Source organism: Penicillium verhagenii, assembly GCF_028828195.1.
Source record: "Penicillium verhagenii strain IBT 33310 chromosome Unknown utg000010l_segment0_segment0, whole genome shotgun sequence".
NCBI classification, from domain to species: Eukaryota; Fungi; Ascomycota; class Eurotiomycetes; order Eurotiales; family Aspergillaceae; genus Penicillium; species Penicillium verhagenii.
Window position 1 is genome coordinate 325,613 of NW_026643174.1, and position 26,198 is coordinate 351,810.

Here is a 26,198-nt window from a genome sequence, read left to right on the forward strand (position 1 = left end):
TAACCCTTATTTGCAACTGCAGAGTGGATGGACGAAAGTAGAAAAGAAAAATGAGAAGACAACAGAAAACCAAGAGAATCAAGGCTCTTCCCAGAGACCAAAAACTGGGAGGTCTTCGGCCATGTATAACAAACCATTCTCAGGAAACATCACGTCAGATAATGGGGAAGGGCCACCAGAGGCCGGGGGTTGTCCAGTTGGAATGGTACCACCCGGAGAGCAACCGACCGGAATACCCGAGGTGGTTAGAGCAGATATAGCGGCATCATAGGATAGCGCAGTTGCTCCATCTGCTCCGTTATAAAGAGAATCCCAAACATCGCCTCCGAGCTGGGGAGTGGTCCCGGATGGTGGTTGTGGGTTGATAAAAGACGAGGGTGTTCTACCAGCAAGTTTGCCAGGTGAAATTGGAGAAGGTACAGCAGGAGACTGCTGATTCTCGGGGTGATTCAGGGGAACATCATGGGCCGAGCCCGATGTGAGAGATGGAGAATTGTTGGCACCGCCGACCTGACCAAATAGCTGGTCAACTTGCCTGCTTCGATGGTCCATCCATTGACGGTTGCGTCGCTGGATGTACTCGCCCACGGCACCGCGAAGGTACTTTATAATATGGCTGAAACGACATGCATGTGGATCATGAGGAACAAATAGGCCAAGAAAGCGCTCGGCTTTGATCATGCCCTCTTCAAGGGGCAGGAGATTATCATAGTCCGCAAAGAATGCTGCACCAAGAACAACGGCCGAATTGAAGACGGAGTTTATTAAAAATGGCAGACGGCGTGGTAGCGATACCGATGCGAACCGGCCCAAGTCATCCACCACATCCAAGCCTCGAAGTGCAGAATAAACGCATGCATCTGCAAACAGAGCAATGCGAGAACTGCCGGTCCTTCCATCCGATGCAGATGGATCGGCTTTGTTTTTCACATACTGAGCCACGCGATAAACGAGAAATGGTCGTGTGAGGAGGATGATCGACCAATAATATGAACCAAATACGTGAGCTGCTGCTAAACTGTCCTGCATCGTTTTATTATCAAGACGTTCTGTTTGATCCTTCAGAAACGCTGGCAGCGTTCGGACCCAAGCACGGTGCTGGTTCGAGATGGATTCCGCAACATTGATCGAGATAACTTGTTTCATGTAAACATCCGTAAGGATTCGTTCGAAAATTCGACATAAGGAGGTAACCGCTAATGAAAGTTGCTTATCTGGAGTCAGATTTCCTTGTGGCTCTCCGGAAGCAAGAGCATCTTCGCGTATATCGTAATCATAATCCGATGTTGCAGGAGGGCGGCCCAACGAAGCGCTGAGGAACAAATCCATCATACGGAGGCTCTTCCAGACTCGTTCTCTGGCTCGTCGCTCGCGGCCACAAAAGAGCGCATTTGCATCTTTTCGGTGAATTCCAACCGCATAAGCGGCCCGTAAGGCGATTCCCAGGTTCATAAATGCGCCATTGCGTCTGCATGCACCTAGCATGTACATCGAAACCAGGATATAGGACTGAATAGTATGGATGCTGGGCGTCTCTTGGAATGCGGAAAAGGCTAGTTGGCGGCCACTGCTAAAGTAACGCTCCGCCTCGGTTTGGTTGGTGTCGGAAACCTGGGCCCCAATAGCGAGCACAAGGTAGAAAATGGAGCTGACGGTGTCTTCGTCTCCTGATGGATTTTCTACCCAACTGGCTAACCGGGGATGAAACTCTTCAAGATCGACCAAATCTAGTAACGGACTTGTCGCAAGAACATATTGCCGAGCAAGTCTGTGCGCTTCTTCGTTGCTAGGCGGATCGGTGAGAGGGCCCGGCTGAGTGGTTGGGTTATTCTGAAAGGCTTCCAGCATCGAGTGTCGCGAATTATCCTCGGTGAATTCGCAGCGACCGATAGATGACGATACCACTCGGCGAACACTTTGTAAAAAGGACAGACTTGCGGAGTCTCCAATGTACATGAACTTGCCCTGGCCGTCACGAAGAAGACGCGCTACCTTGGGAACGGGAGCCGTCCCATCTTTTTCGTCTCGGACTTGTTGCTCCAAATTCATGCCCTTATCTTCCAAGGAGTTCAAAAGGCGATCCATAGCCGTTTCTCGCTGTGGGGAGGGGATTATCCGTTCACTGAGTAACATGGTCGAATCTTTGGGGTCGGGCTTGAGGAGGCGCGCGGGGCGATCTGAAAAGTGGCATTCTGATTGCTTGTGCCGTTGCACACAGATTGTGCAGGGTTGCTCGCCGTTGCATTTCTGCTTTCGTCGCTTACAGCTGTCGCATGCTCGGCGACACCGTAGCCGGGCACCTGGTGTTGTGCTTGCGCGAGGCATTCTGGTCACACCGTCGCGGCTTGTCCGGCTTTAGAGGTTCAATAGTGGCGGGTTGATCGTGGTCATCGAAGCGCAAGTATTATTTTTTGAAATTTAGGATGCAGTTGCGTTAGAGATGAAGAAAATTCTTTGCTCACGACATGGTGATAGATCTTATTGAGGCATAGATCCGTGTCAAGGTTGCGGGTTTTTGGAATCACTTTCCCCGGACTTCGTGATTATCATTATCCTTACTAAGCCGCATCATTTGCTTGCAAGCTTGAAAAGCTTGGCATTGATAGAACGAACCCGCACCTTTTGACGAGATGTACTAGATCACAATTGGATTATGTGGCTAGATGAGACGGTATTGCTGGGGAAGAAGAATATAAATTTGAAAAGATATACACATTTCCCAATATAGAAATGCGGGTTCCTTTATTTTTCACTCTTTTTTTTCAGTACCCTGGACCATGAAGCCTACAACACATATCAATTGATCCTTTTTCTTGGAGATCTTTTCACATGTCCTTCATGAGCGCATGCTGATACTCGAACAGAATATCCAAGCACCACATAAACCTATGTTGAATTACTCCGGGCGAAAGGAAACCACTTTGCCCCAAGTGTCTGCAGTTCCCCAAATTCCTGCCCGTAGACATTCCAGCTGCACAATCTGGCTGTGATCCACAAAAAGATTGACATCAATTCCAAACTCTCGAATATACCAATTGAAGACTTGAGGATCAGCAGCTTCAAACATGACTCTCTCGGATGGCAAAGACTTGATAATCTGGGAGACCACATCCGTCCTCCACGTCTCCACATTCTCAGTGATGCCCTCCGACTCAATCATCAGACGCTCCACTCCAACGTCAAGAAACTTGTGGCCCATATCGACAAGTTTCCCGGGATCAGAAGTTCCCACACTGAACCCCGGGGTGTCGCCTCCGGCTCCAAATTGGATTCCCAGTTCTGGCTTGGGCTTCAGCTTGTATGAATGGACTTTATCGACGAGGCGAAGCCAGTCGTCCCCAGGAATAGATAGGAAACCAGCAGACAACTCAAGAACATCGAATCTTAATATTCTTGTCAGTTCTTTCTTGGTATTTGACTATTTGATTTGCGTCTTAGCTTTTTCTTCTTCTTTGCTTTTCTTAACGTACCCGAGGTCCTTGCATTTCTTGAGGTATCGATCGAATACCGTGTTCACATCGGGGTGTGTGAGGAGGTGTTCCGCCCAGCCGCCCTGTTTTGATAGCAATCTAGATTGGATCTGACGAACAAGGCTATATCAGATGTTCGGGTAACATACCGTTGAAACATAGACGCCGTTATCATGGGCCATGTCAATCAGTTCTCGCAGGGGCTTCTCCTCGTGCAGTGAGAAAGACCCTAATACCAGCTCAGCATCCCCCTTTGCATGATATGTGCAGAGTGAAATAACTGACCTCCAGCAAACTTCAACCCATCCACATGATTACCCATACTATACATCCAAACGATTGGTTTGGTTAGCATGGGAGTGGTCGATAAGGTATCACACCACGGGAGTCGAATTTACGTTTCCAACACGTCTGCGAGGTAGCGCTTCCCCATTGCCTATATTCAGCTTTGGTCAGCACAGAAACGAAAAAGAGATCAAGTATTGAAGGAAACAAGTGGGCGATAGATAGCGGGTTCATCGTACTGAGTAGTAAGGACCCCGGATCTCTGTCACGCCTTTTGATCTGGGCTTAGAAGGCCTGGGGTTTGATCTGGCGAAGCCAAAGCCATTCTGCTTATCCTGCAGAAGAGTCACCCCTTGTGCCGTTTGCTTTGTCGACACGCATTTGGGCTGGGCATTGGCCACTTTCATGAATCGAGATGTACATGTATTATTCAGCAGCTTCTTGGAGCCAGTAGCTATGGGCGTTTTTCGTAGCATTATTATTTTATTGATTGCGGAGGTAGTGGTTCAGAGGTCAGAATTAGAATATGGTTACTATGGATTTCAATACTGATATGAGGGTTGACGTCAAGTATACTTCACATTGTGCACATGTGCCTCAGAATGACATCAAATTCACATCTTACCATCAATTGATAAAATATCGAATGCTTAGTTCTGTATATAACACTTTCTTGCTGGGTAAACATATTTATTCAATAATTTACATGGTAAGATCCGCTGTACCAGTGCAATATAAGAATTCCAGATGTCCCTGGACCGTCGGCTTTTGGCATTCAAGTCGGATGATTCTTACCGGATCCACTTCACATTTATGTATTATGAACGCCGGATCGGCTTTGAACGATTTCCGGTTCCGCAGAGTCAAGATCGAGAGAAAAGCCAGATCTTTGTTAAAGAACAAATTAAAAAAAAGCCCGAAATTTACGAGCGGATTTCGGATGCACCGGGAAAGATCTTGGCATCTTGGCCAATTTTCAAGGCAATTCACCGCTGAATCCCCACTCCAGACTGGATCGACGGGCCACAGGGCTGATCTCTGAAGGATATGCCAGTATCGGATTGGATATTTTGACTGGCAAAGAGAGACATGTATACATGACAAGGGATCAGTGCTATATGCAAGTTTCAATGTTTCCTCCTCGCTCTATACGCATACGACGCAGACGACCAAAAGATGGAATCCACGCGCGACACAAGGACAAAAATGGATCAGGAACCCTACTTTTCAAAAACCCATACTAACTGTATTAGGAACTATAGGGAGCCAACTTCGGTTGGTTCGCCTTCCGTCAAATCCGAGACCGAGAGTCTCCATCCGTGCCTGCTTTTTATACGGATTTTGGGGTTTTTATTATGCAAAGAAAACACAAAATGGATTGGCAAGGTAAACATTGGCCGCCAAAGACAAAAGACAACATGCCTAATGTATCTTTCTTGGTCTTTATACCATTATTCTCTCCCTCTTCTCTCTATCCCTAAGTCTCATCTTTAGGGTCTTTTTCTTGTATCTTATCTTCTTTTCTTTCCCCAAGAATTGTATATTGATTCTCTTGCTCTCTCTGTGGCCCGGTTCTTTCTTATATACTTTATTTCCCCCGGAAACTCTCCGGGGTGGTTTCCCAATCGGAGATTCACTATGGGCGTTGGCGCGGTCTTAGAACCGCTCGTGGTCATCGTCCTACTATTTGGTGGCACCTGGATCAATCGACGGAGAAGTCCTTCTGTCTCTCCAAGTCACACCCGTCGCAAGTCATCCGGTCTTGTACGATCTGACTCCCCTGATTCTCTCGAGTCCGGATACGCCAGCGCAACTCCCAAGGATGGACTCTTAAGCCCGCGTTCTGATTCCCCGTCCCTGCAGCTATCCGACGAGCGATGGCGGACACGACAGATCGGTATACTACGTTTATCCTTTTGTGTGACATCTCCGAATACGACTATCTTTCATGATCGACTATTGAGTCGACTGCTGAGAAAGCTACCATTTTTGGCAGAGTGCTGGTATTGGGCATTGGTATATTGGGTAGGTCACCAGATGGAGAAGGACACAAACACAAACAAGAAGAGAAAAACAGACAACAACAAAATAACTTCAACTGACATTAAGATGATAATAGACATATCAGCTTGGTCGAGCTTTTACCGCCGTGACTCTCCAGGAAGGCACTGTCGATGTTGCCCGTCATCATGCCTTGCAGCTGGTTCGATTGGAGAAAAAGCTAGGCATATTCTGGGAACTTGAGGTTCAGAAATATTTCCTTCGTCACCCCTTGGCCATGGCTTGGATCAACTGGATATACTCCTTTATTCATATCCCCGGCACCATCGCCTTCCTGGTATGGCTATATTACTACACCATCACACGAAACCGCGTCGATGAGCCCCAGCCAGGCAAACCTCGAGGCATGGCGAGCGGATCACCAGCCGGCCCTCTTCTCTACCAGGCTCGACGACGGACACTAGCAGTGTGCAATTTATTAGCGTTTGTCATTTTTACCTTGTGGCCATGCATGCCACCGCGATTGCTCAGTGACCCGACTGTCGAGGGCACCGATGCAGAGCTGGGCCGCATCTATGGCTTCGTCGATACCGTTCACGGTGCTGACGGAGTGGGAAGTGTATGGACCGAGAACCGCTTCTGTAACCAATATGGTGAGTTGACTTTTGGAAACTCTTTGAAAGTTTGTGGAGAAAGCTCCCGTTTTCTAACTTTCTGAAACAGCGGCCATGCCATCCTTGCATTTTGGATATTCTCTCATGATTGGGCTCACGATAATGACCATCCCCCTTCCCTCACATCATCGACGGACCCTTCCACTCCGGTTTGCACGCGGCATCGGCTTTCAGCTACCCTCCTACCAACGGCTTGCCTGTCTGGTGCTTGGATTCCTGTACCCCTTCATCATTCTGGTTGCCATTGTGGCCACTGCCAATCATTTTATCCTAGATGCGATCGCAGGAGCGTTGGTCTGCGCTTTAGGGTGGCGGTTCAACGGAGGGTTGTTGAACCTGTTGCCTGTGGAGGACTACTTCCTCTGGGTTGTACGAATTCACAAGCCCGAGCCCTCCGAGATGAGGATCATCGATAACTGGAATGATTGGTCCGGCGATGAGGGTGATTCAAGACATGCCATATATTCTTCGTGAGAACATACCGGCGCCGTCATAGCTTTTTTTTTTTTTTTGGTTCCGTTAGATTGAACAATGATACCCCTTTCCCTAATGTCCCTGGCAGACCCTCCAGGATCTCCTTACTTGTGATAATGTATATAGTATAGAACTTATTCTTATTATATTGTTAATTCTCAAGAAACAACAGACCTATTAGTTGTATCTAAAAATGCCAGGCAGGTACACCCCGATGTCGCCAAGCGAATGTAATAAATGGAGTGATGTAGACAGGAAGCACTTGGATTGGAACCTTAGTAAGAAAGGACAGGAGTCAAGTATATGCAGTCTTATTCTTTTGTATGTTCCTATTCAAATGTTTAACATTTTTGATTGATTTACGGTTCTTTCATCAACATCCATGGGTTAGCGGAATGAGCCTTCAATGGGCATATAGATAAAAAACATGGAGGTTTGATGATGGCTGTTTAGCTCTACTATTCGATTACAACCTGGTAGAAATAGATCGGTTCGAATTCTCAGATGCAGTTTTGAGAACTTTGCTTTTGGGTTATTCTGGTCAGGCTGACTTATGGAGTATGGATAGTATCGATATCTCGGAGTAACCGTATCGGAACTTCTCTCTAACAAGAATACGATATACGATCTCCAAGACTGCCAACCTTGGAATTGTTGTAGCTTCCAGCTTTCAACTTTGAACTCTCTGGGCTTGACAATATGTTGACCTCTTTCAAGGTTATCTGAGTGAAGAAAGACAGTAGGTGTTGATTACCGCATGAGCTCTAGATATCTAACAGCCGATATAGGCAAGAATTCAAGATTGCATCTACACAGGTCGAGACAAGAGAGATCAGATACAATACTTAAGAGCTCCCACTTGGACCGCCTTGCAGCTCCAGGTATGGTGTTGGCAGTCTCTTGGTGAATGAGATGCAAAAAGCATTGAAACAACGCTGTGCTATTTGTGTATGAGTGCAACCGCCACAACCAACACCGCCTATTTTCTCTGTCTTCAAAAGTCAATCGCAGTTTCCATTCCATACTAAATCTTTCCACTCCGAGCACCATTGCAAAAGTAAATTCGAGTTGAGTTGGGTAAGAATTGTGGTTGACGAGAGCTAGGAGCTTCATCAAGAAAAGTTGTGGCGTCATTGGTGGTTTTCTCCGTTTCGACCCCAACGCGTCTCTTCCCGCGCTCCCCTGCGCGACGGTTCCTTCTCCACATCTCCCACCTCCTCTCCTCAGCCATTCCCCTCTCCCACCATCGCCTCTTTTATTTGGATTCATAAACAGCCACTTTGCTTCTTGCGATCATGGCCGAAGAGAATCCCGTTACCTCGCCTGGGGTTGCTGAGCAGCCCGAGCACGCTCCTACTGCCGACAAGCCCACTGACAAGGAGTTGGACGCTGCTACTACCTCGGACACCAAGCCTTCCGGTAAGTCTGAATCGCGTGCTTTTCTACCAATTATCACCCAAGCTTCTCCCACAGGCCGTTGACGGTCGGGGGGATTTGGTGAGTTCTATGTTTGTGCGACCAAGATCCGCTGATCCGTTCTTCCTCCCTCCAGAGAATGCGAACAACACCGATGAAAAGGAGACCGAAGGCCAGACAGACAAGTCCGATGCCGTCGATGATGCGACCAAGGCCCAGGAGGAGGCCGAGTCTGCATCGGCCGATGCTGAGGCTGAGGCCCAGCCCAACGGAACTCCTGCATCAGTGAAGAAGTCTGCCAAGGACCGGCGCCGCTCTAGCGGTGTTGGTGAGAAGAAGCTTAACCGCAAGAAGTCCCAGACCCGTATCACTCACCTCGACGCGAAGCCTGGCCAATACTACCTGGCGCGCCTCCGCAGCTATGCGCCATGGCCGGCCGTCATCTGTGACGAAGAAATGCTTCCCCAGTCACTTTTGGACACTCGCCCCGTCACTGCCATGCAAGCTGATGGCACTTACCGCGCTGATTACGCTGAAGAGGGCCGACGCGCTCATGAGCGCACTTTCCCCGTCATGTTCTTCGAGACCAACGAATTGTAAGCTAATCGCATTGAGAGCTCCTCCCTCAGTTGACGCATTTTCATTTCCTGCGTTACGTGGATGACTGCTGACTACGATTGATAGTGCCTGGATTACAAACACCAACTTGACTCCCCTCGACCCAGCAGAATGCAAAGATATCTCCGAAAAGAACAAGACGAAGCAGCTGATTGGCGCTTTCAAGGTCGCCTCAGAGGGCCATGACCTTGAGCACTTCAAGAGCCTCCTGAACGATCATCAGGCTGCCTTGCAGCAAGAAATTGAGGATGAAGAGCGTGAGGAGGAAGAGAAGGCTAAGGCCAAGGCTGACAAGGAGGCCGAGAAAGCCAACAAGAAGAACAAGCGCAAGAGTAAGGGTGCTGAGACTGATGTAGAGATGGAGGATGTGGAGGCTGCCAAGCCATCGAAGGCCACTAAGAAGCGCAAGAAGGATGAGACCGACGTCGAAGAAGACAAGGTGAGTTCCCCCCCCAGGATGCGCCTGCGATGCGCCTATCTGCAGTTGGCTAATCCCACCATTCTTTTTTTTACAGCCTGCTAAGACCCCCAAGACTGCAACCAAGATCAAGCTGAGCACCCCCAAGGCTCCCAAGACTCCTGTCGAGGACAAGAAAAAGGCGCCCGCCCCTAAGACTAAGAAGGCCGCCCCAAAGAAGGGCAAGGCGGCTGCTAGCGACGAGGAGCCTGTCGAGGCTAAGGAGCCCGAGAAACAGATTGACCCCGAGGAGTTAAAAAAGAAGAAGGAGAAGGAGGGTATGTCGAGGTCCCCTTTCATGGCTTGAGATGTTTGTATTCGATGCTGATTTTACCTTTTTTTTCTTTTTTTAGTCCTGTTCTTACGCCACAAGCTCCAGAAAGGGTTCATCTCCCGCGATAACCCTCCTCAAGGGAACGAAATGGACGCCATGGCCACCTACTTCGATAAGCTCGAGAAACACGCCGATTTAGAGGTTGCGATTATTCGCTCGACTAAGATCAACAAGGTTCTTAAGATGATTGTCAAGCTTAATACAATCCCCCGCGATGAAGAGTTCAACTTCCGCTCACGCGCTATGAATCTTCTGTCCAGCTGGAAGACTGTGCTGGAAGGTGATCTCCCGATTTTGACCGACAAGGAGGACAAACCCGCCTCGAACGGCGCCTCCAAGGATGACGAGGCCCTGGAGACCCCAGCCGAAGATGACAAGGAAGATAGCAAGGCCGATGATACCCCCATGCCTGATGCAGAGTCCGACAAGCCGGAGCCTCAGCCAGAGGCCTCCAAGGAGGAATCCGACGAGAAGGCCGAGTAAGCGTGTTCCAGGCGACCACGTGTCTTGATTTTGTTTGTTTTATGTCATTACTCCATGAACAGGTCCAGGTGCTTCTGCTTTTCTAACGGTTTCTTTGTGCGCATTGTGTCCTTGTTCTCTCTTGATAATCCACCCATTGTTTGCCGTGTAGGATTCAGGATCAAAGGTTTAGTCTAGGAATGCGTTTCCTTCTTGTTCTTGTTCTTGTTTCTTTCTTTATTCTTTATTCTTTTTTATCTCAGTTAAGAAACCCAAAATGCGCTTTTTTCTGATTTTGTTTTATCATCTTCTCTTTATCTATCCTCTTCGTTCCTCTTCTTCTCTTCTCTGTACATGGACGCAGATTCGATCACAGGCGTCGGATTGCAACTCGTTTGCTAAAACCTTGGGTCCTTGAGTCCTTCTGTTTTGCGTCAAGGTTTCAGGCCCTGAGATATTCTAGTGCAAAATGGAAGGCGTTGTTTACTGAATCTGACATGTAGTCTTACCTAGTAGGTATATCTCTACCTGCTCCGAGATCGGCAACTTCTAGGTGTTCTTCCAGTCATATTGCATTTCCTTCAAGCGGTCTTGACGCGTCGACATAAGCACTAGCACCTTGGCTCTGCTCATTCCTAAATATAGCACACATGTGCATCATCTTGAAATGTTGATCTTGAAGACGATATTAATCAACACTATGGAGCTAATATCTAATAATCCAACCAGTGTTTCTATCATGGCACATGCATAACAACAAGCACTGAGGATTGTACTTTTCAAGAAGTAATGGATTATTGACCAATTCTGTCTATGTATGTCCGCAGTCCATTTGTTGCGGGTCCAGTCTAATAATTAAAAGTCAAGGTTATATCAGACCCAAAACCAACCTTGGAAAGAAAACAGTATGTGTAGTATGTAGTAGGCGTAGCCACCTAATGAGACCCCCAGATGCGCCCTCGAATGCACAAAGATGGAAGATATATACTTGAAGACATCTTCAGGGTGCCGATGGTACCCCAATGATTGAAGAATCTGCCGGGGGGGGGGGGGGGGGGGAAACGCCGCGGAAATATTGAATATTACTTAGAATCGTTGCCAACGATGCTCTCATCAATGGCCACAAGGACAAGGGCGCAAATATCATCGACCTTGCCGCCGCGGTAATAGTCGCCTGGGTAATAGCGTTGAGCCTCCTTGGCGAAAGGACCATCACGGCGGAAGTCAACACTGGCAACCTTGGCCTCACCAGCGATGGAAGCCGCCAGAAGTGATTGAAGGGTGAGTGGAGATTCCGGGTGAGATGACAAGTCTTTGTCTTTTCCCTTTGAGCCGTGATGGGCCTTCGATGGCCCTGACGGAGGAGGGAATGCAGAGGCAAGACCACCCGGTGTTGTAAGCTCACGAAGGTTATCTGAAACGCCAATGCCATAGTCCGCGGTAGCCGTCCAAGCTCCCGTCAACAGCATACGACTCGACACAAGTTTGAGAATATCCTGGTTGTTGAGATTATCGAAGACGCCGTCTGTAGCGAGAATAAGCACATCGCCATGCTGAACTTGGACATTGGTGACAGATGCATCACGAGGGAAATCTTCTAGGTAAGCCCCGCCAAAAGTGGAGGCTTGCGCACGCATTTTGGCCGGGATAAGGCTCAGTTGGTAGGGTGTGTTAAAGCCATGTGTTTGAGGCGTAGAGTAATGGTGCACGGCAGCAAGACGAAGCAAAACCGAGCCTGAATCACCCAGGTTCGCCAACTCAACACGTCCATCGGGCAAGGCAACACCTACTGAGGCAGTACTTCCTCCGGCTTTGATATGTGGGTCGGCGACTACTTGGTCATAGCCTGACTGCAGCAATTGCTTGGGTCGCAGTTTATCCGCAGTCTGGTCCCAAGCCAATGCTGTGTCGGCCATATAGCCACATATGCCGTGAGAAAAATCCGCCGGGTCAACGCGAGACTCAGTCCAGCCACCGACACCATCTGCGACAGCGAAAGCTACTGCCTCCGCCTCATCCGGACCTTGTTCACCTTGTCGGTGAGTGCCGATGCGGCTCACAAAGAAAGCATCCTCCCCGCTGTCCGGACGGCTTCGTCGCCGGATTGCCTGGTTTTTGTCTGTGGAGACTCCTATGGCGTCTGAAACGCTGGGGTCGAAATTATAAGCATTTTTGAGGGGGTGGAAGCGGCGTCCTTTACCGGACGACGACACGGCAACCCGATAGGAGATGCGGGAGGGGGGAGGAGCGGAGCGGCGGTTGGGGGTGGAGTGAAAGGATTTTCGGGATTCTCGGTTCAAGGCATGGTGAGGGAAAAGTGACCATGCAGGACGAGTTCGTAAAGAAGAAAAGAAGATGGATTGGGGGGCGCTGGAGTGAGCGGAGATGGAGATAAGTCCGTCACGAACAAGGGTTTGGAGGCTGCAGGTGGAACTGCAGACTCGACACGAAAGACTTGGCGAGACCATCGCGACAAGATCTCAATCCCCACAGAATCAAGAGATCACAGGAACATTCCTAGATTTAATAAGAAAGGAAGAGAAACTTGGAATTCTTAAAAATCGACGCGGATAAGACCGAACCCGCTTGATCTTATCGTGACCGCCTTAAAAGATCAGATTATCTTATACATCAGCGCTTCAGTGCTGGCATCTGGGTATGAATATTCCAGCAATATATATATACTCAATGCCCCTGATCACAGGTGAGTTTTATCAAGACATACATGGCATCAGTGGTGAAAACGGTGCTTATTCCATTCAATTCCCTTGGACACTGAATTTTATACATGCCGCTTTGCACATGTGTACGCTTCAAACATTCGGATGTATGCAAGCGTAAAAACAGCGCTCATTCATACTGTACTATGTACATACATGTCCACGATTATATACATGTGAAGGGTTTAAATTAAGGCACGACAAGAAATGGATAAATCAGAGAGACACCAATAGTCTCAATTCCTCAATATTCGAATTAATTCAAGTAATTAAGCGCGTTGAAGAAAGCTACAGTCTTTGGCGGAGACGAAAGCACGGATAAATCTCTATCGGCTTATCAGTTCTGCCACCGCAACTTCCAACACCTCTCGCTCTCTAAACTATTGGCCGTTTCCCCTCTTGAGCGCATCTCTTCTTTTCGGGTTCTCAAAGAAGCAATAAGCTTCTGTGTACTCAAAATGATACACCCGTCTCGGCAAGCATATGTCGAGGAGGCAGAGGTAAGCAAGCTTCCCCTCCTCATTAATACCCCAAAGCTATTCAAGCTCCTGGCGCAATCCACGACCTCTTGCCCAAATCCTGAGCAAGGGGAAAGTCTATACAGACGCGGGAATGTGTTTGCATCTGCTTTGCAAGTAAAGCTGACGGATAATGACACGTTTAGGACACGGATATGGGAATCGACCTCGCAAACATTCGTAAGTGTGATCTGCAATTCCTTTTCACGGTCTCCGCTAACCGCGCAAACAGCCACTGACCAAGACTATGATATTCCTGCTACTGGTGCGGGCATTCCCGCCGAGAGGGCGTCCGCCATTTATTCCCAATTCGAGCGCAAACGAAGAGCGGCCGCGATGGCTGTACCGACAGACGACACCCGGGTGCGCGCACGGTTACGAGAACTCGGGGAGCCCATTACACTGTTCGGCGAGGGACCAGCGGACCGAAGAGACAGATTACGCGAACTCTTGACCGACTTGCAAGAAAAACAAGGCGGCGAGGCCGATGTTGATATGGAAGAAGCCGAGGAGGAAGGAGAGCAACAAGAAGAATTTTATACAGAGGGTACGAATGAGTTACTGGAGGCCCGCAAAGCCATTGCCCGGTTTTCCTTACCGAAAGCAAAGGCCCGTGTTGCACGGCTCAAGGATGAATCGACCATTCCACTCCGAACCCACGTGAAGTACCGCAAAGAGGTCAAAGAACAATTAAAAGCGTTTGATCTGTATGGGTCTCAGATCGCAGGTGACCGACCTATCAGTATCTGTCGTTTTGCGCCAGATGGCCAGACCGTTGCGGCCGGAAACTGGAGCGGAGGAATCAAGCTGCTCACAGTCCCCAACCTGGAGGAGAAGGCAAATCTCAAGGGACACACAGACCGAATTGGTGGTCTTTCATGGTATCCCGGTGCTACTCTACCCGAATCCAATGTCTCACCGTCTTCAGTAAATTTGATGTCCGGAGGAGGAGAAGGTGACATTCACTTGTGGGCACTCGATCAAGAAAAACCCGTGGCAACATTGTCCGGTCATTCTGGCCGCGTTTGCCGAACAGAATTCCACCCATCAGGGCGCTATGCAGCGTCAGCCTCATTTGATACCACTTGGCGCTTATGGGATGTGGAAACAACGACCGAGCTTCTGTTGCAAGAAGGTCATTCCCGAGAGGTCTATGCTGTATCCTTTAACAGTGATGGTTCTCTCCTGGCTAGCGGTGGATTGGACAGTATTGGCCGCATTTGGGATGTCCGAGTAGGCCAGACCGTCATGATACTTGAAGGTCACATCCGTGAGATCTATGGAATGGACTGGGGTGTGGATGGTTATCGGGTACTCTCGGGATCTGCAGATGGATGGGTCAAATGCTGGGATCTGCGGCAAGTGCGCAGCACAGGCGGAATTGGTGCACACAAGAGTGTTGTATCCGATCTCCGATGGTATAAGGGAAATGAACCAACTTCTCACTTGAATGGTGACATGGAAGTCGACGGAGCTTCACCAAAAACAGGCGAGACCACTAGTACAATTGAGCCTAAAAAGGCTGGCACATTCTTTGTGTCCAGTGGATTCGACAAGAATGTGAATGTCTTCAGCGCTGATGACTGGTCACTGGTCAAGACACTGAGTGGACATGCAGGCAACGTTCTCAGCACAGATATCAGTAGCGATGCTAAATGGATTGCTAGCTGTGGTCACGACCGTACAGTGAAGCTCTGGGGTACCGAATAAGGTGCACCAGGTTCTCAAATAAGAGGTTACCTACCTTTCACTTCTGGCTGTCTACGGGGCGCCATTAGTATTTTGCTCACTGTCTGCATATGGTATATCTGCGATATCGCCATGCTATCTGTTCTCATAATTCCAAGTTTATCATGACAAAAATGTTAGGGACAAATCCAATGTATAATATCACGTGTGGAAATGAATGCGGGGGATGACGTAAGGCCTAGTTTCCCGCGCAATCTTCTCCGAAATCCGAACTTTTGACTCGCGAACCTTTTTATCTCCGACATAAAAAAAAAACAATCCCCATAATGGCGTTACGGTCAACAAGTTTGGCCAGGCAAATATGCCGCCCAGTAATGACCCGGTCCATCACGATTTCAACGCGGATCGGCTTGAGCAGCAGGGATTCACGCGATACGTGCATAGCTCGCCAGTCCCCACAAGCGCGCACATCGGTCCTCGGACAGTCAATGTTGACTAGGAGATCGCCCGTATCGGCTTGTCGATACGCATCTACCAAATCATCCACAGAAACATTCGGAACCGGTGATACAGGCATCACCGGCGCACCTGACATCACAAATCACTATACCATCTTCCCTCGCTCGATTCCCACCGGCCCACCACCAGCGTCATCCTTTGATATCTCCCTTGGCGATCTTCGTCGCGAGTTTTTACAATTACAGAACCTGGTACATCCCGACAAGTACCCATCCGGAGATGTTAAGCAACACGCGGAGGCGATATCGGCGCGCATTAACGAGGCCTACCGCACTCTTCTAGACCCGCTCCAACGGGCACAATACATTCTTCGCGAGTGGCACGGTATCGACGTTCTTGCCGAAGATGGCGCGTCTAAACATGCACTTGACCCTGAGACTTTGATGGAAGTTATGGAGGTGCAAGAGACGATTGAAGAAGTCGGTGCTTCACCAGAGGCAGAGGCAGAAATCAATGTGCTGAAGGAAGAAAACGACCAGCGCATTGAGGCGTGCGTGGAATCTCTAGGCGGTGCAATTGACCGGGGAGATATCGATACCGCGAGAAAGGAATGTGTTCGCTTGCGATTCTGGTACAGTGTGGGTGAGGGGCTACGGGAGTGGGAGCCTGGCAGCACGGAGATTAGGCTCATGCATAGCAGCTAATTCAGAAGAGAGGGAGAGAAAGAGAGAAAGAGAACGACTTCAACTTGTATCATTAACTTCGCTGGCTATCAACTCCAGGTCTCCGAACACATGTATCTACTATATCCATACTAGATTTGAGAGAGATTTACCAACTCCCCATTCTGATGATAATTCAGCTCTTATTATTGCGAATTGCAATGTGTCATACAACATCATACCTTTTGCTTGTAGACAAGAATCTCATGTCCCAACATTTTGCCTTTGAGGGTGTGACCGATCGAAAGCAATCCGAGAATCACTAAAGTTTGAGATTGAAAGGCTGTTAGAGATTCAAGAGTGACGATTCCAATCGATTTTGAGAATCCAGATCCCCAAAGCCATTGGATCACGGGGGTTGACAATACTTAGAGCGGACGGGACTCGATAACTCCTTCAGGAAACGATAAACGATAAACAGTCACAATTTCATCCGCATGCTAAGGTTCAACTCCCCAACCAATAACAACAGCCCAATGTATCCCCCAGAAAAGATTGGGCGGAAATGCTGACTTGAGATTATAAAGTCATGTCTTCGTCACCAACAAACATCATCGTGTCTCCAACTTAAGTCCGATTATCCCATCATGTCTGAACTTGCGCGAACCCTACCGGCATCGTGGTATTGCAATAAGCCCCTCTATCAGATGGAGCGGCGTGCCGTCTTTCTCAAGGTACAAGATTTCGACCTTCCATGGCCATCCTTGAAGACAAAACTAATAACGAGTCTATATAGTCATGGTATTTACTTGGCCCGGTCACGAGATTCCAGGAAGTAGGCGAGCATGTGGACTATGAGATTGCACAGCAGTCGATCTATGCAATCCGTACTGGAGGAGATTCTCTCAACCCAGGCTCCGATGAGCTGAAGGTATTCTGTGCAAAGACGGTATATCAGAAGAAACCCTTAGAATTCTGTCTACTAGAAAAGCCGATTAACGATCGCAGGACAAAGAGCTGCGCTGCCATGTCACCCCTACCGGACTCCTTTTCTCAACGATTTCAGATGATGCACCCAGCTTCCATGAGTTCTTCCCTGAATTAGAGGACTTACTAGAGAAAGTCGACTTCACTAGGCTCCCATATCGTCGCAGCATCCGGTACGAAGGTCGATTCAACTGGAAGACCATGTAAGTACATTTTCACGAACTATAGCATGGACTCAACTCTTATAATTGTATAGGGTGGATGGATACCAAGAGTGCCTGCACTGCCAGTACACTCATCCATCGTTCTCGGTATTCTATCCGCCTACTTTCTACGCAGTGCACAACAAGCACAACTTCTCCCAGCACATCGCCGACCCCAAGAAGCCCGACGATGGTCTATTCCTCTACTTCTTCCCCAACTGCACCCTCAACGTGTACGGTGGCGGCATGTCCTCGTTCCGTGTTTGTCCTACGGCAGATCCCCACGTAACCCGCATGGAATTTGATTACTACCACCTAGCATCTGGAGAGAAATTTGAAGAATACTTCAAATTCGTTCGGCAGGTCGCCATGGAAGATTTTGAGCTATGCGAGAAGGCTCAGGAGAATCTGGCCAAGGGCGTGTACCACGAGGGTATCCTGAATCCGATTCAAGAGAATGGGGTGTCCTGTGAGTATACTGTTCCATTTACCAAATTGTGAGGCATGGAGCCCATACCTGACCTCCGCGCACAGACTACCAGAGACGCGTCTTTGACATGGTCGTCGAACAACATCAAGCGGATCGAAAGATTCAAAGTGAGGAATCAGCGCCAGAAGAGCGGGCAGCACCAGCTAGCGTTGAGACAGCAGCGTAGAATGAATATTTTCGCCATTATGCAAGTCTATCACCTAATTCACGCAGTTAAATGCAAGTCTAGACTTACAAGAGCCTAAGTAAATTGTGTTGTACAAATTGATTTAAAAATCCAAGGTTACTGTGTGTCATCACCAGTGTGGGGGAAAATTAGCCGTACGACTGCAGCTGCTAAATAAGGACTCGCCACGTCAGTAGATACGCTTGATAGTCATGCACCATCGAGCGCCATCCTACACCGGTACTTCCAGCACATGCGCACCTTCAGCACAGAGCAAACCCCCCGAGAGCTGGGAAATTCTGACCAGATCGGGTAAAACCCCTGCAAGGGGGGGGTGCATGTAGCCCCGTCGCCAGAAGCGTATAATGTGGGGATCGTTGCACTTGGGCCCTTCATGGACTTGTGGTATATGAGGTCAAGATGCCGACAAGCAGAAAAAAGAGTTCAAAGGGATTAAGCAGAGGCATCTGGATCAATCAGATTCATCTGACTTCATTCTTATTTTCCCACAGCATTTCATGATGGACTTCGTTCATGCATCTCTCTTATCTCCGGGCTCCATCTTGGTGGCGGTCGTGACTGTTGTCTTCCTACTTATCCGAGCATGGCCACTTCCCCCCAAAAAAGACAAGCTTGCAACTCTTGCCACCTCCGATCATGTCCCGAGTCGTCATGTATCAGTCTCCAAAGAGCCCGATGTCCCAGAAGGCTGGTATCGTAGCCAGGAAGTCTTCGAGCTAGAACGCCGTGCACTATTCAGCAAAGTGACTACAACACCTGAAACTCTGAACATGTAACAAGATGACTAACTTTTCATACTAGTCTTGGGTTTATCTTGCTCATACTGCCCAATTCATCAAGCCAGGAGCCTACCAGTCTTTTGACCTAGCGGGCTTCCCCGTCTTCTTGATCAGAGGCAAGGACAACAAGATCCGTGCATTCCACAATGTATGTCGCCATCGCGCGTACACGATCACCAGAAAAGAAACCGGGGCATCCACCGTTCTCGGATGCAGGTATCATGGATGGAGCTACGACACCCTCGGGCAATTGGTGAAAGCACCCCAATTCGAAGATATTCCTGGATTTGAAAAGTCCGAGAATAGTCTCTTTGAGATTCACACGCACACCACGGAGCAAGGCTGGGTTTTTGTTAATCTCGATGCTGGAGAGCCTGCTCCTAGGAATGAGTCTACTTTTGGTGCTCTGAATGACTTTGCACGCGGTGCTAAATTGAGAATGAAGTCTGAGTGGATTGCTGGACAAACATTGACAGGGACCTTTAATTGGAAACTTGGGGGTATGTCATGACTCGTCCGTAAACATGCTCGTCTGTTTTACTTTTCACTAACACTCACGGGTCAATTAATAGCGAGTGCGCGTCAGTTTGATGTTGTTGCTGCACGGCTTGAGCAAAAAATCTCCGAGGCTATGAAGCCATCTATTGCGACTCGTATAGTACGGGCTTTCATACAGAATAACAACAAAGCGGACTGCTCTGTATTCCCTGGCACATTCTTATATTCATTTGAAAAAGCCGATCTATGGCTATCCCTGACATTCCTCCCTTCGTCAGAGACAAGTACCCGAGTCCGATACGACCTATTTGCTCCAGCCTCGAAGGCCGGCATGGATGAAAACAGCCTCGCCAATGCTGCTGGGGAGGTCATTCAAAATGCCATCAATGCCATTGAAGCTCAATATCAATCTACTATCGAGGAGCCAGTTGAGAACTCAACAACCACTCACGAGATCCTAAAACAACTCCAAGAGCACCAGAAGCTGGAGAGGGTCAGCGGTGGTCTGGTTCGCCCGGCGATGCGCCAGCCAAAGGGCAGTGCACTTTTCCAGCAGGCCGAGCAGCGTAAGTTTATTTTCAACAGTTGTATAACTATGTGTTCTGACATTATACAGTGTGTAAGGAGCTGGACTGCTCCGGTCCTGGGTCACAGGCTGGCTCTGGAAGCTCGTCAAGCCGGCTGGACTGGTGAATCTTGGTTGCAGGTTTCCCTCGACACTTGATCTTCTCTGATTGGCCGATTTTCTATATCAAATATTTGACGAGGGGCGTCTATTACAATAAGAAAGTCGTGTAGTATGCATATGAATCTATCTAATATCAATCATCCTTGGAGATGCTGATCTCTATAACCTTTACTTATTCAATGCTATCATAATGTCTCTTAAATTTACTAGTTACAGACTGCTCGTTTGAAGCGCAGTTATAATGACAACTTGTTCAAGGCTATTTTCGGGCTCTTGGACATTATCCTCTTCACTGATATTACCATTTCTCTTTGACAGGGATAGAGAGAAACAAAAAGCACACATAACAGTTATTATTTCGACAATCAAGAAGTCAGTGAAAGTATATAAAGATAGCTGAGAAGAAGAGAGTGAATAGAAGCAATAGAACAAGACAAATTAATATCGAGGCTAGCTGAGTATGACTGAGGAACTATAAGAAGTATAATAGAAGTACTAGATAAAGCAGGGAAAGAGGCACCTGTAGTGAAAGTCGTTAAGGGCTCCCTTATATTTAATAATTTGAGGAAGAATTCCATCCTGGCACCCACGTAGTCTAACTGGTTCCACCCTTCGGGACCTCAGCCAGCTCTGGATTTGCGGCCCCCACTTCAGGTACACTGGGCCCATCCACGATGGGGATACTGAGTAGTACGGCGAGCCTAACAGTCGAAGCCTAAGTTGATCCTGGCCTGAGTGGGACAGCGAGAAAGTGCGCCGCGGACCTACTACAAAGTATCTGCCCTCTTTTTTTTCTCTTTTTATATTTTTGAACTTATTTTATTTTTATCTATTTTATTTGTTTTGGTATTGATTTTTGAAGTTCGGAGAGGAGTTCTTAGTATGAAGCCGTGATGCATCGATGGCGGGAGCGAGTGACTTCTTTCTTGGGAAATCTTTACGTATTTGTGGTTTTTACCTCGCTGGAAGTCCCTGGTTCGATTCCTGGGGGTTTTGTTTCTTTTTTATACCATAGTTCTAGTAATAAATTATTCTTTTATGCCTCTTTCTCCCCTCCCTTAGTAGGTCCCCCCTCTTGTCTCTTCCACAGTCCAGGACCAGAAGATAATGTTGATTAAATATTTGAATTTATTCATACTACTTGTCCAGTTCTCGGATGTTCTTATTTGAATTTTCTGGTTTTGATTGTATTTTCTCTTTTTTTTTTTTTTTTTTTTAGATCAATAGAGGTATTTACTATAAAATGAAAAATGTCCAAAATATGGTCAGGTACAACTAGCTAGTAAGATGTATTTTAAAAAGTATTGTTTTGAAAAAATGAAACAAAAAGAGAAATCAGCAACAACAATCCTCCAGCTCTTCAGCTCCAGAGCACAAAGACACAATCACTCTAAGGCCTTGATGAACCCATCTCGGGCCCTTTCAGAAGCAGCCAGAAGGTTCTTGCCAGCCTGCAAAAGGTCTTTCTCGAGGCTTCGCTCAGCCTTAATCATCTGCTTCAGTTGCTCCTTATGCTCATCCTGCATCTTTTCTATCTCTTCGATCTTTTTGCGGAACTCACTCTGGGCCTCTTTAAGATTCTCAGCTTCAATCACCCGCCTGACCATAAGGCCATGCCCCGGAAGTTCTTCAAAGGCCTTGTAAGCCTTCACAAGGGAGCAAGACAATTGAAAGCGGGCCTCGAACTTGGCTTCTAGATTTTTAACCTCTTGCTTAAGAGAGATTGTGGTGTTGTAATCGCGTTCCTGGGCATCCAGTAGGTCTTTCATGCATTTTAATTGACCTTCCTTGGCCTCCGTCTCGCTTTGTGTCTGTTCGACTCCATTGTTGTGATTTGACGAGCTTGGGTCTCGGGATCTGGGTGTGGCCCTCTTGTTAGGCATGCTGGACGGCTCAACATTCTCATCTGGGCGTGACCGCTTCTTGGGTGTGCTCTTTTGGTCTCGAATCTGAGCACCTTGAGCTGGTAGGCCACTCGGAGGTACTAAGGATGGAGGCACAAGTCTGTCCAAGCGGGTCTCGTCGCCCATATCGAAGATCTGCTCTGGATCATGCTGGCTGGGCCAAGTAAGACCCAAATCAATGAGCTTATCTTTCTCCCTCCCGATCCAGTTCATCCATAGATCCTGCAGTTTCTTCTTGCCACCGGGTAAGGGCTTTGGTTGTGTACTGCTTAAATAGTTCCTCCACATCGGCATAACCGCATCGAGACATTCATCGGATAGAAATCTGACTCCCTCTGAAGATGTTGCCAGAGCGATAGGGAAGAACTGAGGCCTAATGCAACCCTGCCAGTGACCACCATTGTTGTAAAAAATTGATGGGTGCTCCCTTGCACGGAAGGACTTGGACTTGTTCACGATCAAAAGTCGGATTTTGACATCTGAGATCTGTGGCATAGTGATTGAGCTGGATCTTTTTGACCTTGCCATGTTTGGGTATTCACTATTGAGTTCAATGATCAGAACTTGAACGAATATCTTGTACTGGGAAGTCCGGGTGTAGAGGCGTTTGAAGCCGGGGGAAATACGGGAGAGAGACCTTGAAGTAGGAAAGGCTGGAAATCTCACCAAAAACAGTTAGCGAAATCGGAGTGACGAACCCGGGAGCGGAGAAGAGGAGAAGTCAAGAAAAAGATGAGCCGATATGGATTGAATTCACGCGGGGTGAAAGAGAAGTAAGGAGAAAAACCCAGTGGATACGTGTGCCGGGGAAAGAGAAAAGGAGAAAGAAGCAAGTACTAGTAGATGTGATAAGTGTGAGATATGCGTGTTTTCTCTATTTACATATCAAATCCGACCTTAAGGTGTGTAAAGCGGTCTAGATTAACAAAATCTCAAGATATTCAGTAGCTTACATTAGCTTATCGTTCTAGCAGTCAACTACCATTCTTTGACGATCTTTTGATAGAACTTCCAAGCTGTAAATATCATCTATATTGAGTATGCTATTATACACCAACAGTATGATGTGGATTACCAGCTAATACCAAATGCACTTGATTGAAGGTTGAGTTGAAGATTGGGCGGATGCGTACTATCAAAATCTGGTGATTGAAGCTAATGCATCTAAAGAATTCTTACACGTCAAACAACCTGTCATGTGTACAAACGCGTAGAAAACCCCACAATCATGGACGCGTTGTGGATCCGATCTGGGGTCATTGATCACGTGGATGATAGTCAGGTGATATACATCATAGCCACGTGACTACTACTTATGTTCATAATTAATCATCGATAAATAATTGGCCAATGATTGGTCGGATATAAAATCTAGCTTGGGAGGCCCCACCGTAATAAGCATAAGTGGATTAAAGACTACAGTTGAAAGTAAGATTAATCCCCGGGATTCTAGACCTCCAGTAGCCTTTTTCGCTATAAATCACATGCTTTGAATTATACAATTCCAACCCGGGACCCGTTGACGATTTCATCAGACGCCTACGTATGCCAATGTCTATAATCTTAGGCTGGTGTAACCAAAAAAAAAAGTGCGGGAGCTAAAAATATGGAAATGATGCAGATCTGCAGTGCAGATTCATAAATCCATCATAAATTTCATAACTCCCCCGGTCAGTTTTGAGTGACGGGTAGGACGGGAAGACGGGTAAGGCGATGGGAGCTTAGACGGTCCACAGCAATATACAGTCCCACCAGTGACAGCTCGTCTTAGTCACGGACCAAGCGCTCTAAAGCAAGTCATAAGTCTGCAGCGGAGACTTTACCCCAACGTTTGCGGGCCTTTTTTTGGATGGTGGTGTGGTCAGTCTCGGGGTTAATTCCCTATTCAATGTTTTATTATAGTGCCAACAAGCTCTAGATGACAGCTTGCATTCCTATTCGTAAGCGTCCAAATTCCTGACGAGTCTGGCTATCAAATTCTCCACTCCTTGTTGTTGATTAATATAGATGTTTCAGAGTCCAGTGGGCTCCGGGGGAGAAACAGGCTCTTGCCTGTTATCTTCAACCCCTCTTTCCTCCATCCTATGCAGACCTTGCATGATGCGGGGACTTGAAGATGTCTGTCTTCCAGCCGGGTCCAATGACTAGCTCCCAAGGTTTCTGTGTGAAGAATTTTAGCCGGGACTGTGACTGTACCCCAACGGCAGACAGTATAAGTATCCTATTCTTTGCTATCCTGCTCTGCCGTCGGACAGTCACTCAAGACAATCTCAAGACATTTTCATAAAACAAAATCCCGTTCTGCTCGAGGACTAGCCCTATTAGGATTTTTGTCATGGCTGTCATTCCAGGCATGGCCAAGTACGCGCCCACTTTGCCTTTCCGCTCAGGCATTACACTTCTAGCATCTGTTCTTCTACTGGTAGGCATCAAATCTAACCCGCTAGTCAAACCAACCCACTTACTCGTTTCATACCCTACCTCAGATCCCCATCTATGTCATTGGCCTCATCATCTACAATGTCTACTTCCACCCTCTGGCCAAGTACCCAGGGCCCAAGTCCATGGCAGCAACACGCATCCCCAACATGCGTATGGTTGCAGCGGGCGAGGCCCATAGATTAATACCCCAATTGCACGAAAAATACGGACCCGTCGTCCGAGTTGCCCCCAATGAACTCTCCTTTACAACAAGCGGCGAAGCCTGGAAGCCAATCTACGGCACTCGCCCAGGGCATAGCCAAAAGCCAAAAAATTACCTCTTTTACCAAGAGCCCATTGGCAATGTCCCAAACATTATCAACTCCAACGATGCAGACCACACCCGCTTCCGTCGCTCGCTATCCCATGCATTCTCTGACAGTTCTCTGCGGGGCCAGGAGCCCATCATCAAAGGCTATGTTAACCTGTTCATTCAACGACTGCATGAAATCACAAAGGGCGGGTCTACACCCGTTGATATTGTCTCGTGGTACAACTTCACCACGTTCGATGTCATCGGAGACCTAGCCTTTGGCGAGCCCTTTAACTGTCTTGAAAACTCAGATTATCACCCATGGGTGAGCATGATCTTTGCAGGCGTCAAAGCTGGAGCTTTGATCGGGTTAATCCGCCGTGTGCCCTACTTGGAGCATCTGAAGAAATATCTCGCGCCCCGGAAACTACTAGCTGCGAAGATGGATCATGAAAAATTGACAATGGAAAAGGTTCAAGTTCGGATGGGAAAATCCAATGAAAGACCTGATTTTTTTGCGAACATTCTTACGCAAAAAGACCCTGCGAAAGCTTTCAGTGAAGGCGAGCTCTACTCAAATGCGAGTCTGTTGATCATTGCTGGCTCAGAAACCACTGCTACTTTGCTTGCGGGGGTGACCTATCTGCTGTTAAGAAGCCCCCATGCTCTGACCAAGCTCAACGAAGAAGTCAGGGGGGCTTTCAAGTCGGACGAAGACGCTACTCTGGAGGCTTGTAATCAGCTGTCTTATCTGCAAGCTTGTCTAACTGAGGCCCTTCGAATGTACCCTCCAGTCCCCGTTGGCTTACCTCGTGTTATTGATAGCCAGGGTGACATGATTGACGGTAACTGGGTACCAGGAGGCGTAAGTATATCGCCTTTTCATTGTTTGCTTTATGACACTAACACAAAGACATACACAGATAACTGTTTCTGTCTCCCATATAGCCACATATAACTCCGAGGGGAACTTCAAGGACGCAAAGCAATTCATGCCAGAGCGTCATCTCGATGATCCTCGGTTCGCTTCTGACAACAAGGATTCAATGCAACCTTTCAGCTTCGGTCCAAGAAACTGTATTGGTCGCAAGTACGTTTCTCTTCCCTATCGTATTCCTCTTTTGATGTTCAAAGGCATCCTGCTAATGATTTTGATCTTTACAGTCTTGCTTATGTTGAAATGCGCATGATTCTTGCTAGAATGATTATCAACTTCGATATGGAGCTGGCCGAGCCTCATTTGGATTGGATGGACCAGAAGACGTATAACTTGTGGGAGAAACCACCATTGATGTTGAATCTCATCCCGAGGGATCTGGCTATATCGGAGAAGGCTTGATCATGGAATCCAGGTCACCATGTGAGATCTGGCTAGTGCCAGTCTATCGGTATTCTCTTTGTCTCTTCAGCGCATGGCGGGCAATTAAGAAGTAGAAATGATTCAATTCTTGTATTCAGGCCCGGCTGAAAAATACTACTTAACATTCTT

General features: G+C 47.7%; 11 protein-coding genes across 11 annotated transcripts; 7 read left to right on the forward strand and 4 right to left on the reverse strand.

Annotated features, from left to right (window-relative positions):
* Window positions 1–78: 78 nt before the first annotated feature.
* On the reverse strand, window positions 79–2,325 carry N7466_009981 (putative C6 transcription factor; the record flags this gene model as incomplete). The annotated part of the gene is made up of 1 exon (XM_057169370.1): window positions 79–2,325. One exon carries the CDS (start codon window positions 2,323–2,325, stop codon window positions 79–81), a length of 2,247 nt encoding a protein of 748 aa, XP_057016761.1.
* A 571-nt stretch (window positions 2,326–2,896) lies between these two features.
* N7466_009982 (phosphosulfolactate synthase) lies at window positions 2,897–3,801 on the reverse strand (the record flags this gene model as incomplete). The annotated part of the gene is made up of 4 exons (XM_057169371.1): window positions 2,897–3,383; window positions 3,471–3,553; window positions 3,620–3,699; window positions 3,756–3,801. 4 exons carry the CDS (start codon window positions 3,799–3,801, stop codon window positions 2,897–2,899), a joined length of 696 nt encoding a protein of 231 aa, XP_057016762.1.
* Window positions 3,802–5,393: 1,592 nt separating this feature from the next.
* N7466_009983 (phosphatase PAP2 family protein) lies at window positions 5,394–6,904 on the forward strand (the record flags this gene model as incomplete). Its single annotated transcript, XM_057169372.1, has 3 exons — window positions 5,394–5,780; window positions 5,875–6,409; window positions 6,480–6,904. The coding sequence occupies 3 exons, from the start codon at window positions 5,394–5,396 to the stop codon at window positions 6,902–6,904; spliced, it is 1,347 nt and encodes a 448-aa protein (XP_057016763.1).
* Window positions 6,905–8,199: 1,295 nt separating this feature from the next.
* N7466_009984 (uncharacterized protein) lies at window positions 8,200–10,212 on the forward strand (the record flags this gene model as incomplete). Its single annotated transcript, XM_057169373.1, has 5 exons — window positions 8,200–8,323; window positions 8,457–8,916; window positions 9,005–9,377; window positions 9,454–9,673; window positions 9,749–10,212. The coding sequence occupies 5 exons, from the start codon at window positions 8,200–8,202 to the stop codon at window positions 10,210–10,212; spliced, it is 1,641 nt and encodes a 546-aa protein (XP_057016764.1).
* A 1,061-nt stretch (window positions 10,213–11,273) lies between these two features.
* On the reverse strand, window positions 11,274–12,659 carry ppmA (type 2C protein phosphatase PTC7; the record flags this gene model as incomplete). Its single annotated transcript, XM_057169374.1, has 1 exon — window positions 11,274–12,659. One exon carries the CDS (start codon window positions 12,657–12,659, stop codon window positions 11,274–11,276), a length of 1,386 nt encoding a protein of 461 aa, XP_057016765.1.
* Window positions 12,660–13,369: 710 nt separating this feature from the next.
* Window positions 13,370–15,139, forward strand: N7466_009986 (putative pre-mRNA splicing factor; the record flags this gene model as incomplete). Its single annotated transcript, XM_057169375.1, has 3 exons — window positions 13,370–13,411; window positions 13,576–13,609; window positions 13,662–15,139. The coding sequence occupies 3 exons, from the start codon at window positions 13,370–13,372 to the stop codon at window positions 15,137–15,139; spliced, it is 1,554 nt and encodes a 517-aa protein (XP_057016766.1).
* A 467-nt stretch (window positions 15,140–15,606) lies between these two features.
* N7466_009987 (J-type chaperone JAC1) lies at window positions 15,607–16,281 on the forward strand (the record flags this gene model as incomplete). The annotated part of the gene is made up of 1 exon (XM_057169376.1): window positions 15,607–16,281. The coding sequence occupies one exon, from the start codon at window positions 15,607–15,609 to the stop codon at window positions 16,279–16,281; it is 675 nt and encodes a 224-aa protein (XP_057016767.1).
* A 605-nt stretch (window positions 16,282–16,886) lies between these two features.
* Window positions 16,887–18,085, forward strand: N7466_009988 (aromatic ring-hydroxylating oxygenase subunit alpha; the record flags this gene model as incomplete). The annotated part of the gene is made up of 5 exons (XM_057169377.1): window positions 16,887–16,973; window positions 17,036–17,188; window positions 17,248–17,429; window positions 17,483–17,898; window positions 17,964–18,085. 5 exons carry the CDS (start codon window positions 16,887–16,889, stop codon window positions 18,083–18,085), a joined length of 960 nt encoding a protein of 319 aa, XP_057016768.1.
* Window positions 18,086–18,606: 521 nt separating this feature from the next.
* N7466_009989 (putative iron-sulfur cluster-binding protein) lies at window positions 18,607–20,076 on the forward strand (the record flags this gene model as incomplete). The annotated part of the gene is made up of 4 exons (XM_057169378.1): window positions 18,607–18,849; window positions 18,908–19,385; window positions 19,458–19,949; window positions 20,000–20,076. 4 exons carry the CDS (start codon window positions 18,607–18,609, stop codon window positions 20,074–20,076), a joined length of 1,290 nt encoding a protein of 429 aa, XP_057016769.1.
* A 1,380-nt stretch (window positions 20,077–21,456) lies between these two features.
* Window positions 21,457–22,470, reverse strand: N7466_009990 (uncharacterized protein; the record flags this gene model as incomplete). The annotated part of the gene is made up of 1 exon (XM_057169379.1): window positions 21,457–22,470. The coding sequence occupies one exon, from the start codon at window positions 22,468–22,470 to the stop codon at window positions 21,457–21,459; it is 1,014 nt and encodes a 337-aa protein (XP_057016770.1).
* A 1,858-nt stretch (window positions 22,471–24,328) lies between these two features.
* N7466_009991 (cytochrome P450) lies at window positions 24,329–26,048 on the forward strand (the record flags this gene model as incomplete). Its single annotated transcript, XM_057169380.1, has 4 exons — window positions 24,329–24,397; window positions 24,462–25,574; window positions 25,633–25,799; window positions 25,874–26,048. The coding sequence occupies 4 exons, from the start codon at window positions 24,329–24,331 to the stop codon at window positions 26,046–26,048; spliced, it is 1,524 nt and encodes a 507-aa protein (XP_057016771.1).
* Between the last annotated feature and the right edge of the window lie 150 nt (window positions 26,049–26,198).